The sequence below is a fragment of the Podarcis bocagei genome (assembly GCF_964188305.1).
Source record: "Podarcis bocagei genome assembly, chromosome: 1".
NCBI lineage: Eukaryota > Metazoa > Chordata > Lepidosauria > Squamata > Lacertidae > Podarcis > Podarcis bocagei.
The window spans coordinates 93,840,485-93,856,289 of NC_138125.1; the positions used below are offsets into that span (position 1 = coordinate 93,840,485).

A 15,805-nucleotide genomic window follows, 5' to 3' on the forward strand; every position below is an offset into this window, starting at 1 on the left:
GCAGCCTTCGAGCTGCTTCTTTGTGGTTACATCTAATGCTAATCTAGTAACATCTGTCAAGAGGAAACATTGAGAGTTGGACAAAATGACAGAGGGACACAAAGTGGTGTGGGAAGGATCCACATCACTTGTTGAACCCCTAAAATTCCTCTCTGCAGAGACTTGCCAGGGTGGCTGATCATGGGAAAGTGGCTCCCATGTCAACACAGTAACACATGACAGGCCTGTGCCGTTGGTGTGAGAGGGGTAGGAATGAAGAGAACCAACTCACAACATGCACAACTTCATTATTCCTTCAAACAAGTATCTGTGTAATGACAGTGCCCAACTCATTTGCAGGGTAGATAAAGGGAGAACAATGGTGAGTGCTGCAGCAGATCCTGGAAGAGGTTGGTCGCTGTTGCCCTTCTAAGCCAATATTTTCACCAATCAGCAATGAGCTGGTCTTCAATCTAACTGGAGCAGACCACTAAGGTGTTACCAGAAGTCAAGTACCACATTACAAAGGACAACAAATAAGAACTGCTCATCAGAACCATATATCCTTTGTTGGCTATATGTCAACTCTCAGCTTCACAGAAATATTAGTCTGGTGTTTAAAGACCTGACCTCTACACTTCTGTTCCATTCTCTTTCATGTAATGTTCTCTGAGCTTGCTGCATGCACTGACCAGAGTGTCACACATGTGGTTTTGGCAACTGTCAGGCCAAAAAGAATTGAGGAATTGCTGTATTTAGTCTGGCAAATTCTGGGGTGCAATTTTCTATTTAATTGTGTTAGTCTTACCTTGGTTTAGATAAGTCAGTGTCTCCTCATGAAGCTTCACAGCAGGGGATGTGGCCGCACAGAGCACATACTGAAATGGAGGGAGTTTTGTGTCATTCTCAGGGGAGAGTTGAGGCTCTTCCTGTTTAAAGATTGGGAGCGCGAGGACATCACTGAAACAACACAATGCATACCCAATTAGCAACACTGCATTACAACTCTGATCATACAGAAGTACTGGCACAATAACAAAGGTTGAAGGCAGGGTCTGTAGGACCCATATCCCACAAGCAAACATTGTTTTTGCTGTGATCAGCTTACCAGAAAGCCAATATGACAAATTCAATAATGAAACATTTGTAATATGTGCAAATATAGTTAAGCGGTGTAAGGGTAGAAAAGTCTGCTCCAACAAAACCGATCTGGCTTCACTTACTTACACCACCAATGTTCACCCATAAATACAGATTCCTGCCATTATTCCCACAACATGCAATGTAGCAATGTAGCAAATATGTTGGAAAGCACTGAGGGCTAACACACACACACACACACACACACACACACACACACAGAGAGAGAGAGAGAGAGAGAGAGAGAGAGAGAGAGAGAGAGCACATTGTGAAAGAAAGATGCCAACACATCTGAGTTGGATTTTTACAATGTAGCATTTACGCTTAAAAGAGAAGGATTAAGATTTTGCTGGGAAATGGTCTTGAGCAGGCATAGCCAAACTCGGCCCTCCAGATGTTTTGAGACTACAATTCCCATCATCCCTGACCACCGGTCCTGTTAGCTAGGGATGATGGGAGTTGTAGTCCCAAAACATCTGGAGGGCCAAGTTTGCCTATGCCTGGTCTTGAGCTAAAGAATGAGACGCTCTCTCTCAAAACCAAACAGTTGAATCCAAGGACAAGTAAACAAGACAAGAAATTCAGTTCCTCAGAACTGCAACCTTCCTTGTACCTAACAGCGCCCATGTAGCACTATGAAATCCCTCCTCTCAGTTTAATGTCCCAAAAAGTACCCCTTCAAAGAAATAATTTAGAACCTCAAACCAGCATCTGTTTCCAACTCACAGAAGTTCAGTCAACATCTCCCTCACCAGAAATTGCACATAAAGATATATGTAAGAGCAACACCAATATGTCAGGTTTACCATGCATTTCTTCAGTGTTGGGCAATGAGTTTAATCAAGACTAAGCAATGGACATTCTTTGAATATGGCAATCTGGATTCCTATCACATTGCTGCATTGTATACCTATCACATTAAATGGACATCAAAATATTTGGTTCTCAACGAGAACATTTTGCTTATATAGTTGGCAGCTGAAGACATGAGCTGCTGGTCAGAATATATTTTCGAGATCTAATGATCAGCCCAATTAAAGAAGTGCTTAGAAGACAGCTGAAAATAACTACATTTATTCTACATTAGAAAGACAGAGCTCTTAAGATTTTGCTTTGTGATGCAAGAAATGGGTTTTCAAAGGGGAAGAACTAAAGAGAGACTGGAATTAGAAGGGTTAGTAAAGTAAAGGATGCCTGGATGGTTAAGTCCAGTCAAAGGCAACTATGGGGTGTGGTGCTCATCTTGTTTTTCAGGCCGAGGGAGCCGGCATTTGTCCACAGACAGCTTTCTGAGTCACGTGGCCAGCATGACTAAACTGCTACTGGCACATGGAGGACCATGACGAGTGCCAGAGCACATGGAAATGCTGTTTATCTTCCCACCACAGCGGTATCTATTTATCTACTTGCACTGGCAAGCTTTTGAACTGCTAGGTTGGCAGAAGCTGGGGCAGAGCAGCGGGAGCTCACCCCATTGCATGGATTCAGCGCCACCACTGAGCTTCTTGGGATTGCTGATCAGAAGGTTGGCAGTTCGAATCTGCCAATGGCGTGAACTCCTGTTGCTCTGTCCCAGCTTCTGCCAACCTAGAAGGGTTAGTACAATAGGCAAAGAGCTATATAGACAATTGAAGCCCCATCCTAAGCTGCAAAAGCATCAAGGTAGCAATAGAAAACCCTTTCCATCTAGTACTCCAACAAAAAATGCTAGCCTAGTGTTACCTTAAGGCTAGTCCCACTCAAAGAACAATGTGAAAAAACTTATACAAAGCACATACAAATTCCATACCCTATGCATTAGATAAATGGAGATGGGTGCACAACACTTCTCTGGGTGACAGTTCCTCTTGTGGTAGATATTCACATTTATGCTATGTTTAGACCACAGACTTGCATTTTATAAGTTTCTGAACATGTTAGGCCACATTCTAAGGCTGCTGAACTAGTCACAAGACTGAGAACCTATGCAAGAGTGTCATGGGTTCACCTCTTTTAAAAGTGCATCATCAAGTAGTACATTAGTGCACTGTACGTACAGCATAAGGTGCCTAGTTTTAACGAGATAGAAAAAATCTACTTCCAATCATTTTGCATCAGTACTTGGTTCAAGTCAAAACCAATGCCATTTTGTAACAGATTACATTACAATACCAATATCTGAGCTGAAAGAGTAATAACATACTTCCCAGCTTCTCTAATCAAATCAAACTAGTTTTGTTCCCTTGGTCTGATCATTATGTTTTGGTTATCCAAAATATACAGCACAATCTTCTTTATACGTTAAAAGGAAAATTGAATGTGGTGGGGGGGGGGGAATGTGTACACTTGAAAATGCTGGCAGCATTAAGATAAATTCAACAGTGTAAATAAGTTTTGATGGTTGTAATAATGGAATACTAAATGGCTTAGTTTATGTAAAATATGCAGGGATTTATGGTCTACAAAATGAACCACATAAGGTGAAGAAGGGAAGTCACATACTGTAATGATGTTTAAATGAGTATTTAAAATTGTAAAACAGAATATATATATATATATATATATATATATATATATACACACACACACACACACACACACACACACACACACACACTCTCTCTCATACCTCAGGATACAGACGCTTCAGGTTGGTTTTTTGGGGGGTTACAGACGCGCCGAACCCAGAAGTACTGGAATGGGTTACTTCCGGGTTTCGGCAGCCACACATCCGCAGAGTGCTAAATTTCACTTTGCGCATGCACAGAAGTGCTGAATTGCAACCCGTGTGTGCGCAGACATGGCGCTGTGGGTTGCGAATGCTGCAGGCTGCGAACGTGGCTCCCGCACGGATCACGTTCGCAACCCGAGCGTCCACTGTATATATATATATATATATGCGCAGCACAGGTGCCCATCATTTTAAGTACACATTTTGGTCCAATGGTCATCATGAAACCTCTTGGCATTTCAGTTAGGGGACCAATTTTCATGAAATTTAATGCCAAGTATGCCTATATGCATCAAGGCAAGGATGGGGAATCTGGCTTCTGAGCCCATTGAACAAAACATGCTAATTTGGCAATATTTTGTGACAAAAAGTCCTTAAGTGAGAGAAGTTGACATTTTATCTGATGGAGAAAAAAGGACACATAAGCCATAGTGTTAAGCATGTGACTAAATTACTTACTTCACTGCATTTAAGATGCTTTTCGTAACCTTGCACCCAAACAACATGTGATGCTCAGTCACATGTAGTTTCTTTCGTTTTGCAAAAACGTAGGCATGCGTGGAAGCTATAATCTGCATGAAAAATGTTGTTTGTGGAGCAGGCCAAGGCAGTGGCACTTCTTACTTCCTCACCTCTACTGTGGTCTTCACACTAATGCCCTTCCCTGCCAATTTAGAGAATGTGATTTTTGGCAGGAGGGGAAAAGTTATAGGTACTTTACACATCTAGTTGTAAAAAGTTGGTCCAGCATAGTGGCAACCTCAGTTCAAACCTCACTTTAATCATTAACTCAGTGAATGGCCTTAGGTAAACTACTATCTCTCAGAATCGGATCTGCTGTATGCAGGCAATATCGCTTCGACTCACAGGTTTACTACAAATAAGGTACTGAGAAGATGTGTGAAATGCTTTGAACATCAGTGGAAGTGCTAAGCATTTAATGACAGATATTATTATTATCAAAACCTGAGCAGTAGTGAGTGTTATGAATACATTAGTGTTAACCAACCACTCCTTTATTAAGCAAGGTAGTGAGCCAGGGCATACTTACTCAGAAACAAGTCCTTCCAAGTTCAACAAAACTCCCACTGTTCTAGGAGGATTTTCTGACAGGGAATTTTATTAGCGCAAGCAGTTTCTAAGCTCTGGGCACTGTGAGCCTAAGATTTCAGATTAAAACTGCAGAGTGAAAGGAAAGGAGGACCTTTTTCTGCCTCCCCAATTTCAGCTACTCTCTAAAGACTTGAGAAGAGACCCTCTTAAGAATATTGAGGGGGGGCAGGAGAAGGACTAGACCACGTGAAAAATGAACTTATTTTAGCTGCAGTCCATTCATTTTCAGCTTTGTATTCTTGTTATTAAAAAGTGTGCCTAGGCATTCTGCTGTTGCGCCCATAAGCTAAGTTTAAGGTGCCATTTAGCTCTGAGCTTTCATATCTCTCAGTTTCTAACACTGAGTGTGAATAAGACCTTTGCTTCAGTTAGGGAATGTGCTAGGATAGCCCTAACTTGCTGTCCTTCAGATGTTTCTGGACTCCAACTCCCTTCATCCCTGTCTGGCCATGCTGCTCAGAGTCCAACATCTGGCACCAGATTGGTTGCCCTTATGTTCGGGGCTCTGGCTTAACAGCAGCGTAGTGGGACAGAGCAGCAACAGAGCCCTCATTGAAAATACAAGAGCCATCTTCATTAACTCTGGGAAGTCATGAGCACTTTCCCAATTAGGGAAGCTAATGGAGATGGAGCACAGGTATTATATAACTAATATCTCCTGGGTAGGGACAATGAAAAATAATTAGAATGCTTTAAAGATGCACCCCAGAGGCATACCTACCTTACCACACAGCTCAGAGCTAAGCAGAGAAGGTTGGTCCACAACAATGGTTTTGCATCTCTTATAGCAAGGGTTATTTACAGCATGCCAATTTATTTGTTTTAGAGCCCTTTACATTTATCGCCTCACCCCATGCCACAGTATAGGCTTGTCATAGTTATGCAATTCAAAAGGCTCGCCTAGCATTACAAGAAGGACAAAGCAAGGTTAACAAAAGGAGGAAAAGAAATCCTTAAAGAATACTGACCTACCCCTTCCAGAATAACTCCACCAAAATCTTTGCAGTTCAGTTCTACCAGCTGCCTAAATTTAGGCACGTCCACACCTAGTTGTGAAACTCTATAAAGTACTCGTGCAGTGGTTCACTCTCTCATCAGTTGACCTAGGAGAATCTCCCTTGTTTTATATTTTGCACCATTTGTTTGTTTTAGTATACTGAAATTGTAAAACATTTAGGTAAAATAGAACCGATCCAATAGAAAAAGCAACCTAATCTTCCATTTTACAAATTCAAAACAGGAGCAAAAAACCTCAAATATTTTGTTTGTTTCAGGATGCACTGGATATGTTGCTCACTCCTCTGAGTGAGAAAAATAGATAAACTGCTTCTGTAGCTGACTCCATGGGCAGATATTTAGTACAGTGCTACTCAAAGTGTTGATCCACAAATTGGTCCTGTTCCACGGGTGATGAGCTGCCAGTCCACAGTGACTCCACCACAGCTTCAGGGACCAAATATGGTACTGGTCCCTGGCACCTGGAGGTGGGCAATGCCAGTCCACCACATCAAATAGTTTGAGAAACACTGGCTTAATATACAAGTGCTGGGACCAGAATAAGGATTGAAGAGACAAAGTACTTTCATTCACGCAAATAATAATCTCTGCTCCATACCACTGGTAAAGTGATACACAATGTACTCAAGCAAACTCTTACATAATCAAGATTTGTTACTTTTAATAATAATAATAATAATAATAATAATAATAATAATAATAATAATATATAATAATGTCAATGTACAACCTGTGTACAATGAAATTTTACTGCAGATTGTATGAGAAACTAACTTATTGTTTCTACACTTTCCCTAATAAATAATCTTCCACACTTTCCCCCCCTTTCCTACATTTTTTTTTAACTAAGGAGATAGTAAAATAAAAGTTGCTTTTTTTCGTCCAATACAGTGGACGCTCAGGTTGCGAACGTGATCCATGCGGGAGGCACGTTCGCAACCCGCAGCGTTCCCAACCTGCAGTGCCGTGTCTGCACATGCGCACGTTGCGATTTGGCGCTTTTGTGCATGCGCAAAGCGCAATTTAGTGCTTCTGCGCATGTGCTGAAACTCGGAAGTAACCTGTAGTGCGCAACCAGAAAATACGCAATCTGAAGCGTCTGTAGCCTGAGGTATGACTGTACAAAGAAACACCCTCTTGGCTGTAAAGAACATAAGCATAGTCCTCTGTGCACCTATATACACCTTACAGAAAAGTTATTATCAATAGTAGCTTCTGATGGACAAAAAGAAAATGGCAAAAAGCTGCAAAAAGGAAAGTTGGTAACAGCTGTCAATATTGTTGTTATGGTACATGAATATAAATCAAGCCAACATTAACAGTTTCAGTTCAACCACATGTAGAAATTGATTGCAAAGTTTACCTTGCATTAACTGCCACTGAACCTGCTTGAATTTTAGTGGGAGGGGTGGTGGAGGTGGTGAGAGAGATGAAGTAAAAATATCCTCAAAACACAGAGCATAAAGCAAGGTTAATGTTCTGTCACAATTCTGAAATAGGTAAGAGTTGCCCCGAGAGACTTTTGTGCCTTTTAAAAAGTTGAAACAGAACTGTTTCACCAAGGGTAGAATTTCCTATCAAAGGGCAAAAGGATGGGGGAAGGTGCAGCTAGCAGCAGACAGGTGTCTTCTTCAGGGTTTGGGTACAAGAATGGTCCTGGGTGAGAGATCCCACAAGACAGCAACAGCCAGGGAAGGGCCCCTTACCCTTGAACAGTACTGAGACCAGGACAAGACTCAAGTCAACAAGTTCATACCATGGAACCAGCACCACACTGTGCCAGGGAAGGGTGTAGGAAGAACACAAGAGCCTGTACCAACAACACATTCAAACCATTAGTGCATCATGTGCCGCTCTATATGGCTTGGCTTTTGCCTGCTTATTGGTGTCTAGACTGCCAAACAAGTTATAACATGGAAAACTGTTAGGCATGAAACCTAAGCGATTGCAATTTAAGTTTGCCATTTGCTCCTACACTCCATTTTTAAAACCAGCTAAATGCAAACTTTATGGATTCAGTATCAAACCAGCTTTCTCTCCCCCTCATACCCCAATTTGTGTTCACCATCCAGTCTGATGCATTTGTCATCTTAAAAGTTTCTTTACAGTTTTCTGACATTATTCTTGGTCCTACCAAAGGCATTGCTTGACTATGGATTTTGAAATAGCATTCTAGACACAGTTCAAAAGCACAGATAAAAATCACACTATTAAAATAAAAACACAACTGTACAAGTATAGCTTTCTGTTGGGAAGGGCTGGAATGTAGGTTTTCCATTTGCTATCTTTTACATTACCCACTGCCCCTTTTGCTAAATAAATAAAATGTGACCGATGTGGAAATAAGGCAGGAAAAAACTGGATTAAACAAGCCCAGTAAAGTGAATGAAAAGGATCTAGTCGTCATCATTCAAACGAGGGGAGGAGATAAGAATGAGAGAAAGCTGGTTTGGAAAGCTAGTGCCTCTATCTGCAAGACATTTGCCAGTGCTTGCAAGACACTTGCTCAGTTCTCAAAGACCTGTTCTCCCAGACCTGTTCATAGAGGGATTAATTTAAGGGATAGATCTATGGACTCTACTCAAAAAAAGCCCATGCCGTACTAAATTTGCTACTGTTTAAGGTGCTGTAAGGCTTGGTTACCCCATCGTTTAAGGATGGCTGGCAGTGCTCGTCTGTTCCAGCAATCAATCTCTTGTGATACCTTAAAGATTAACCATTTTATTATGCCATACATTGTCATGGACTAGAGTCCACTTCATCAAAACACATGAAGTGTTAGATAGTACTTAACTGGCAAATTCAGTACAATTATATGCATGGCTGTAGAGTACTGTATGCACATCTATAGAGTTGAAGAGGTGCATATGTATATACTTGCCAGTCCAGGATTACACTTCATGCATCTGATGAAATGGACAGGAGTCCAGGAAAGCTTATGGCACAATAAAATTGTTAGTCTTTAAGATACCACAAGAATATTTGTTGCTTTTGTGGCAAACGATGTTGAAGTGGCTACTCTTCTAGAAATAGTTACAAAGCTTTTCGTTATACCACAGTTAACGCATTCACAGTCATGAACACCAAGTGATCCTTACTCTCTCATAAGATGCACTGGGAGAGAAAAGTCTGAGCAATCTATAAGTGCACAAACACAACGCAGGACTCTGCTAATCCAAACTAAATAACTACTTGGTCACCAGAGCTTCCACCTCACTCACAGCTGTGCAGCTTTTCAGTGACAAATTACTGGAAAGGCATTAAGAGGTAATCAGCATTAATTGACCTGGGCTAGAAGCTGCAGTCACCAGGCTCCTTTAAGTTTTCTGGAATTTCCACTTGTTCAAACCCACATCGTACACCCCCACAAAAAGTGGGAAATATACAAACAAGTCCAAACCATTAAGAGAACCCACAGAGAGGGCAGCTCTTCCTAGCTATCACAGGTGAGCATGATAACCCACAGCTGCATCACTCTTTCCTCCTGCTCCAGAGAATGGCGCCCATCCAGCTCCCTGAAACAGACTAGCCCATCTCAGCTGCCACTGCTCAGCAACCCATCCCCGACCACAAGATTCACGCACACAGATGAGGTCTAAATGGAGTCCACTCTCACAAATCCACATCTTTCTGAGACGGTGCCTATCCTTGCCGGTGGTGCAGCTACATAACGATCCATTATTTTTACTAGAATCCTCATAATTTCAGAAACTGCACATGCACACCACACACGTGTCTTTTCCTCTCTCCCCCTCTCCTCAGAACCAAACACCTATTTAGATTAGGGTTACCAGATGTCCCCGTTTCCCGGGGACAGTCCCCAGATTTGCAAATCTGTCCCCGGACAAATTCCGTCCCTGGAATGTCCCCAGATTTGCAAATCTGTCCCAGGGAAACATGGCAGCGGCAGCCTCAGCAGCCCAGAGCCAGCCTGGTAGCACAGTTGGCTCTGGTTGGCTTCAGGAGCTGCTCGCTGCCGTGGCGCAGGAAAAATGGCAGGCGCCACAGCAGCGAGCAGCTCCTGAAGCCAGCCAGAGCCAACTGCACTACCAGGCTGGCCCCTCCTGGGCAATGGCTGCCCGCCCGTGATTCCCAAGCCTCCCCTGATCTGTCAAAACAAAGTGGGAAGGAGATCAGGGAAGGCTCGGGAGTCATGGGCGGGCAGCGCACCGTTGCCCAGTTTTATAAAAAAACTGCGCATTTATGTTTCACAGGGTGTGAAAGAAGGGCTTTGCACCTTTATACAATATGCATGTGTGCTTGGGCCCAGGGTCTTTTGCCTCACCATCCCCACTACTGACTTCCTATTGCTACTCAGCTTCAAAAACAAAAAAGTGTCCCTGATTCATTGAAAAAAATCTGGTAACCATAATTTAGATTGCCTATAATATTCCACAACGCGCTGTCAACTGATAGTGTTGTATAAAAGAGCCCAGTCAATCACAACCTCTTAAAGTCGTTCGCCCCCGAAATTAAACAAACAAGCCCAATTTGGCTCCACTCATTCCTGCTCAGTATGCTTCTCTCTCTCTTTCTCCAGCACCACGCCGCCTGGGTCCCGCTTCCCGTCCTTCCCGCATCCCTGACAGGGCAGACCTGGACCCTCAAAGGCTGCAACCACATGCACGCTTTTCCTAGAAGCAAGCGCCGCTGAGCGCAGAGGGTCTTGCTTCTGAACAAACACGCATAAATAAGAGCGGGAGCTTGCGCTGTACGTCCCTAATGTGGAGCCCAGCAAGGAGACCCCTCGCTCCAGAGACCTTCCTTCTGCTCTGCAGCGTAAACCAATGGCCCCAACCGCAAAGCCAGTTTAGCTGCAAGACAGTCCGTCGGTAAGTCAGTCGGTCGACGTCCCCCCGCCGCCCCGCTTGAGAACCTTGCGCCCTTTTCCCGCCTTACGGCCGCTCGCTCCCCGGGCTCGAAGGGCTCACTCACCGCAGGTAGCTGCCTGTCGAGTGCTGGTTGTAATGCTCCGGCTGCGTGTGCCAAAACAGCATCTTCTTCGACGGCTGCTGCTACCGCTGCTGCTAAGCTTCGCTCGCCCTAAACCCAAAATCCCCTACACGTCGAGGCGGGCTACGAACCCCGAAACCTGAAGCCAGCCCAAGACCAAACTGCGCGCACTCGGCAGCCGGCGCCTCTCCGCGCGCTTTTATTGAGCAGCCGCGTGATCCGCTGCTTGGCCGCTCCCAGGCGCTGAGGTCAGCCGCCGGCCTCTCCTCTCCGCCGCGCGCTCTCCCCGCCTCCCGCCGCCGCCGCCGCCGGCCCGCTCCCCGCCACTCCGGGCCGCGCGACTGGGCGCCAATCCCCAGTCGGCTGCTGTCCGAGGCGCAGGTGGAGAAGCCGAGGCGGAGCTACGGAAGTGGAGTTGGGGAAGATGACCTCACGGAAATGGAGGAGCTACACAGACTGCCTTCTTCCGAGGTTTAATGTATATAACTATTATTTATCTTCGCCGCCCCTCCACCCCAGCCATCTTGCCTCAACAAATTCTACCCGGATGCTGAACTGGAAAATTTGCCACCCCACTGCTAAAGGCAGTGCTTTTTCTGTTGGTACGCAGGGGTACGCATACCCCTAAACATTTTGTGAATCTAAGTTTGGCCTCATTGAGGGGCGCTATTTCAGTATGAGTAGGAAAATGAGAGTACCCCCTAAATATTTCTTAAGGGGAAAAAAAACACTGGCTAAAGGTATTGCCTAAACTGATTTTTTTATAGCACTTCCCACCAAAGTAGTTTGTATACCACATTTGGGGGGCGGTCTCAGGCATGGGGCGAATGTGACCCTCAGAGACACCCCTCCCCCACGGCTGTTGAAACTTTGCAGGCCACATCCGACCTGGTAACTGCAATGCATCCTTGACTTTTGGTAATGCCTCTAGCAAAACACGCACCTGCGATTTGGCTGCAAACCCCACACTCCCTCCCTCACCCCCACATGGAGCTTTACACACTGCACTGCTCAGTTGGGACCCATAAGCATTTGAGGGAAAGGGGATGCATTTGCCTTGGCCTTGCACTTCCCCGTTTGGCAGCAGGCCCCACCCTACAAAGTGGAGGGGAGTCCAAACTCAGAAAAGGGAATGCTTATGGCATTTAGAGCCTGTCTTTGGGGCAAACTTAGAGGTGTGAATCCAGTTTGTAAAGTAGAAATGGAGCTTGATAGTATGCTCAGCTGCGAGGCCATATTAGCGTACACCTATACAGATATAGATACATCTTTTTGGTTCTAGTGGGATCTCCAAAGTAGCTCACAAAACACATCCATCCAAGAATAAAACCTTCAACTAAAACAAGCAGTCAGAATTCTAAAATGGCAGCACAGAAAAATAAATCACTCTGGCAACCAGACATTAGCAGAAGGGCACCTAAACAAGACCTTTTTTATATTGGAAAACTAATTATTTGACCAAAAAAACCAACATTTTGACTAGGGAAGGCCATCCAGACTGGTTTTTACTGCAATATGTTTGTTACACAAAAGGCTATATACATGAGTGACTTAAAACATAGCAAGGTTGTTCCCACCTACCCACCACTGGTTTCAAGTTACTTATGTACATTGCTCTACACACCAGAAAGGGGACGGGGTGTCCCCTCTCAGTTGGGTGTCACCTGCAAATTGGATGAGCCACCCTTCAATTCCTTCATCCAAGCCATTTATAAAGACATTGAACAACAATGGGCCCAGGACAGAACCCTGCAGCACCCCACTTGTCACTTTATTCCAGGATGATAAGGAACCATTAGTGAGCACTTTTTGGATTCAGTCAGTCAACCAGCTACAAAGCCACTGAACAGTAACCTCCTTCAGCCTGCATTTTACCAACTTCTCCACAAGAATATCCTGGGGGACCTTGTCAAAAGCTTTACTGAAATCAAGATACACTACATCCATAGCATTGCCCTTATCCACCAAACTTGTAACTTAAAAAGAAAAGAAACGAGATTCATCTGGCATGACATGTTTTTGAGAAATCCATGCTGGGTCTTAGTAATCACAGCATCCTTTTCCAAGTGCTCACAGGCATGCTGTTTAATTATCTGTTCTAGGGCCTTTCCTAGTATTGACATCAAACTGACCAGTCAGTAGTTACCTGGTCTTATTTTACTTGAACAGAAGTAAACAATGTACCCAAATTTGGTCACTTACAGTTTTCCTTCTGTAAACATAAAGTACCTTAAAGAGAAACATCCCAAGAAAACCAAAATAAGCTTACAAATGGATTTATTTATTTTTACCCTGGGAATGTTAACATACCAGGGTTGGGGGTTGAAATGTGCCATGCAGTTTTTTGAGCATATACCAATTCAGAGAAGCAGGTAAATGCCCTTCTTCTGACACACAAACACATTTTGCAATCCCAAGGACCAAGGCATATTTGAATTCAGCTTGGAGTAGAGAAATGCCCCCTAAAACTGTCACTTTGAAAGTTTCTGTTTCAAAAAATTAATGAATTAGGGTAAAAAGAATTGTTCCGTGTGGTTTTTCAAGGAAAGACTGATCCAGAGAAGCCAATCAAAGTGCTCTTATCGTGACTCAAAACACGTGGCTTTGTTTGGGACATTCAGCACCCCCAAGATGTGTTGGAAGTAAGCTTGTGGTAACTGCCTTTGTTCTCTCTCTCTCTCTCTGCTTTTCACGGATAAAGGATTATGACTGCAGATCCAAACAATCATGGTTTTTATCCAAAGTTATCTTGTCAAAAGCATATGCAATGGGTGTTTATTGTTATTTGTTTTAAATTGTTAGAGGCCGTGATATCTAATTTTCATTTGCTGCCTGCAAGCAAATGTTATCTTGATTTCAAATGTAAAGACAGTGGTACCTTGGGTTAAGAACTTAATTCGTTCTGGAGGTCTGTTCTTAACCTGAAACTGTTCTTAACCTGAGGTACCACTTTAGCTAATGGGGCCTCCTGCTGGCGCCGCGCATTCTGGTGCGATTTCTGTTCTCATCCTGAAGTAAAGTTCTTAACCCAAGGTACTATTTCTGGGTTAGCGGAGTCTGTAACCTGAAGCGTCTGTAACCTGAAGTGTCTGTAACCCGAGGTACCACTGTACAATGTTTACATTTTCAAGGCCTCAGTACTAGTTAGAGGAGTTCGCACAACTCACAGAGGGGGGTGGGTGGGGATATTTAAGGAAAGAGAGACTACTCTTTTTGCCTTAAGCAGTTTGTTCCTCTGAAGATTATCTATTAGAATATCTACAATTAGTGTCGGGCAGAAATGGAAAATTGCAGATTGGCGCATGACACGGAATTAAGGTTAAAACACTTGTTGGGCTATGTGCTCATAATGTGTTGAACTTATCTGTTTGAACTCTTTATGCAGGAGATAGGGTAGTACTATATTTGTTATGGGATCAACAACCCAACCCAAGAGAATCATTTTAGCTTGTGCCTTGGGGAGTCACAACTAAAGCCATATTCAGTTTTCTAACACATTTAGTGATTTCAAGCACCCTGGTCCTATGAAGGTTGACATGCAAGAAAGTCTGTAGGTAGAAATTATGAAGCGGGGTCCATTGTAATACAAACATTACAATGCATTTTTATACCCTTGGATTATAAGATCTTTAGGACAGTAAGAATTTCAGATAGATAGACAGACACACACACACACAAACACACACACACACACACACACACAGAGAGAGAGAGAGAGAGAGAGTTTTAAAATATTTCACCAGCCAGACCAGAATATGTATGGCTTATGAATTACGACATCGTAGCAATTTCATTGTGCTTGCTCAGCTGAAGGGGCAGAGTAAAATCATAACTGTTTGCAAACTGTGGCACTCAGCTATAACACAGTTAGCTAAAAATTGTCCAGTAGCACTTTAGAGACCAATTAAGTATGTTCTGGGTACAGCCATGCGTCGGGATAAATACACTTCAGAATAAGTACTTTCGGGTTGCGCTCTGTGGCGACCCGGAAGTAATGGAGTGCGTTACTTCCAGCTTTCACCGCTCGCGCATGCACAGACGGTCAAAATGATGTCACGCACATGCGCAGAAGCGGCAAAACGTGACCCGCATATGCGCTGTCACGTCTTACGTTCTGTTCCGGATGCGAACAGGGCTCCAGAACGGATCCCGTTCGCATCCCGACGTACCACTGTATAAACTTTCATGTGCATGAAAACTTCTTCAGATACCAGTTAGCTCTGGTATCCAACTTAACCAGAAGCCAATTCATATAATCACTTTGGGGGGTTATATTCAGTTAGGTCCTAATTTTGGTAGTTCTGCCAACATGTCTGAAAGTAGTCTTCAGTACAATTTAACATCACAAAATAGCTAAGCAGAGTATCACTCATTGACTTTGCATCCTCACATCAGCAGCCATGGAGCAGGGAATATTAATATCTCTTTATCCTGCCCAAGGCAACTGAAGGTGACTTACAACAACAACAACAAAGGATAATCATGCCACTGAAGGCCATCATTTTCTCAAGGCAAAACACTAAACTATTCTGGGGTTTTCATATCTGCCATGGCACCCCAGCTGCACCTTGGCCCTTGTACTGTGAGGTGAAGGAAACAGATTTCCTGACCCAGACAGATTGTTCCTCTCTGTTTCCCTTCCCTTCCTGTGAATGTTCCTGCTGTCACTAGTTGAATGTCATAAATACATTTAAAGCAGCCTTACACCACTTATCTTGTCATAGTTTCCCCCAAAGAATCCTGGCAACTGTAGTAATCCCCCAAATCAGCTACATACAGGATTTTTAGTCTTTCTTTTTTTAAAAAAGATCCCAATCGCTTTACAATGTCTAACAAGAAAAATTGCCACAGAATTATTCTCTTACCACCACCCACTACTACACAGCTTTTGCA

The 15,805-nt window shown here is 43.6% G+C and overlaps 1 protein-coding gene across 1 annotated transcript in view; it reads right to left on the reverse strand.

Moving 5' to 3' along the window:
* Positions 1-11,111, reverse strand: part of TFCP2L1 (transcription factor CP2 like 1) — a 41,286-nt gene extending 30,175 nt beyond the window's left edge. Inside the window, exons 1-2 of the mRNA XM_081206535.1 lie at positions 10,895-11,111; positions 788-939 (exon numbers count right to left, since the gene is read on the reverse strand). Of these exons, the coding sequence (XP_081062661.1) occupies positions 788-939; positions 10,895-10,956 (214 nt within the window). The 5' untranslated portion in view covers positions 10,957-11,111. The remainder of the gene's footprint in view (positions 1-787; positions 940-10,894) is intronic.
* Between the last annotated feature and the right edge of the window lie 4,694 nt (positions 11,112-15,805).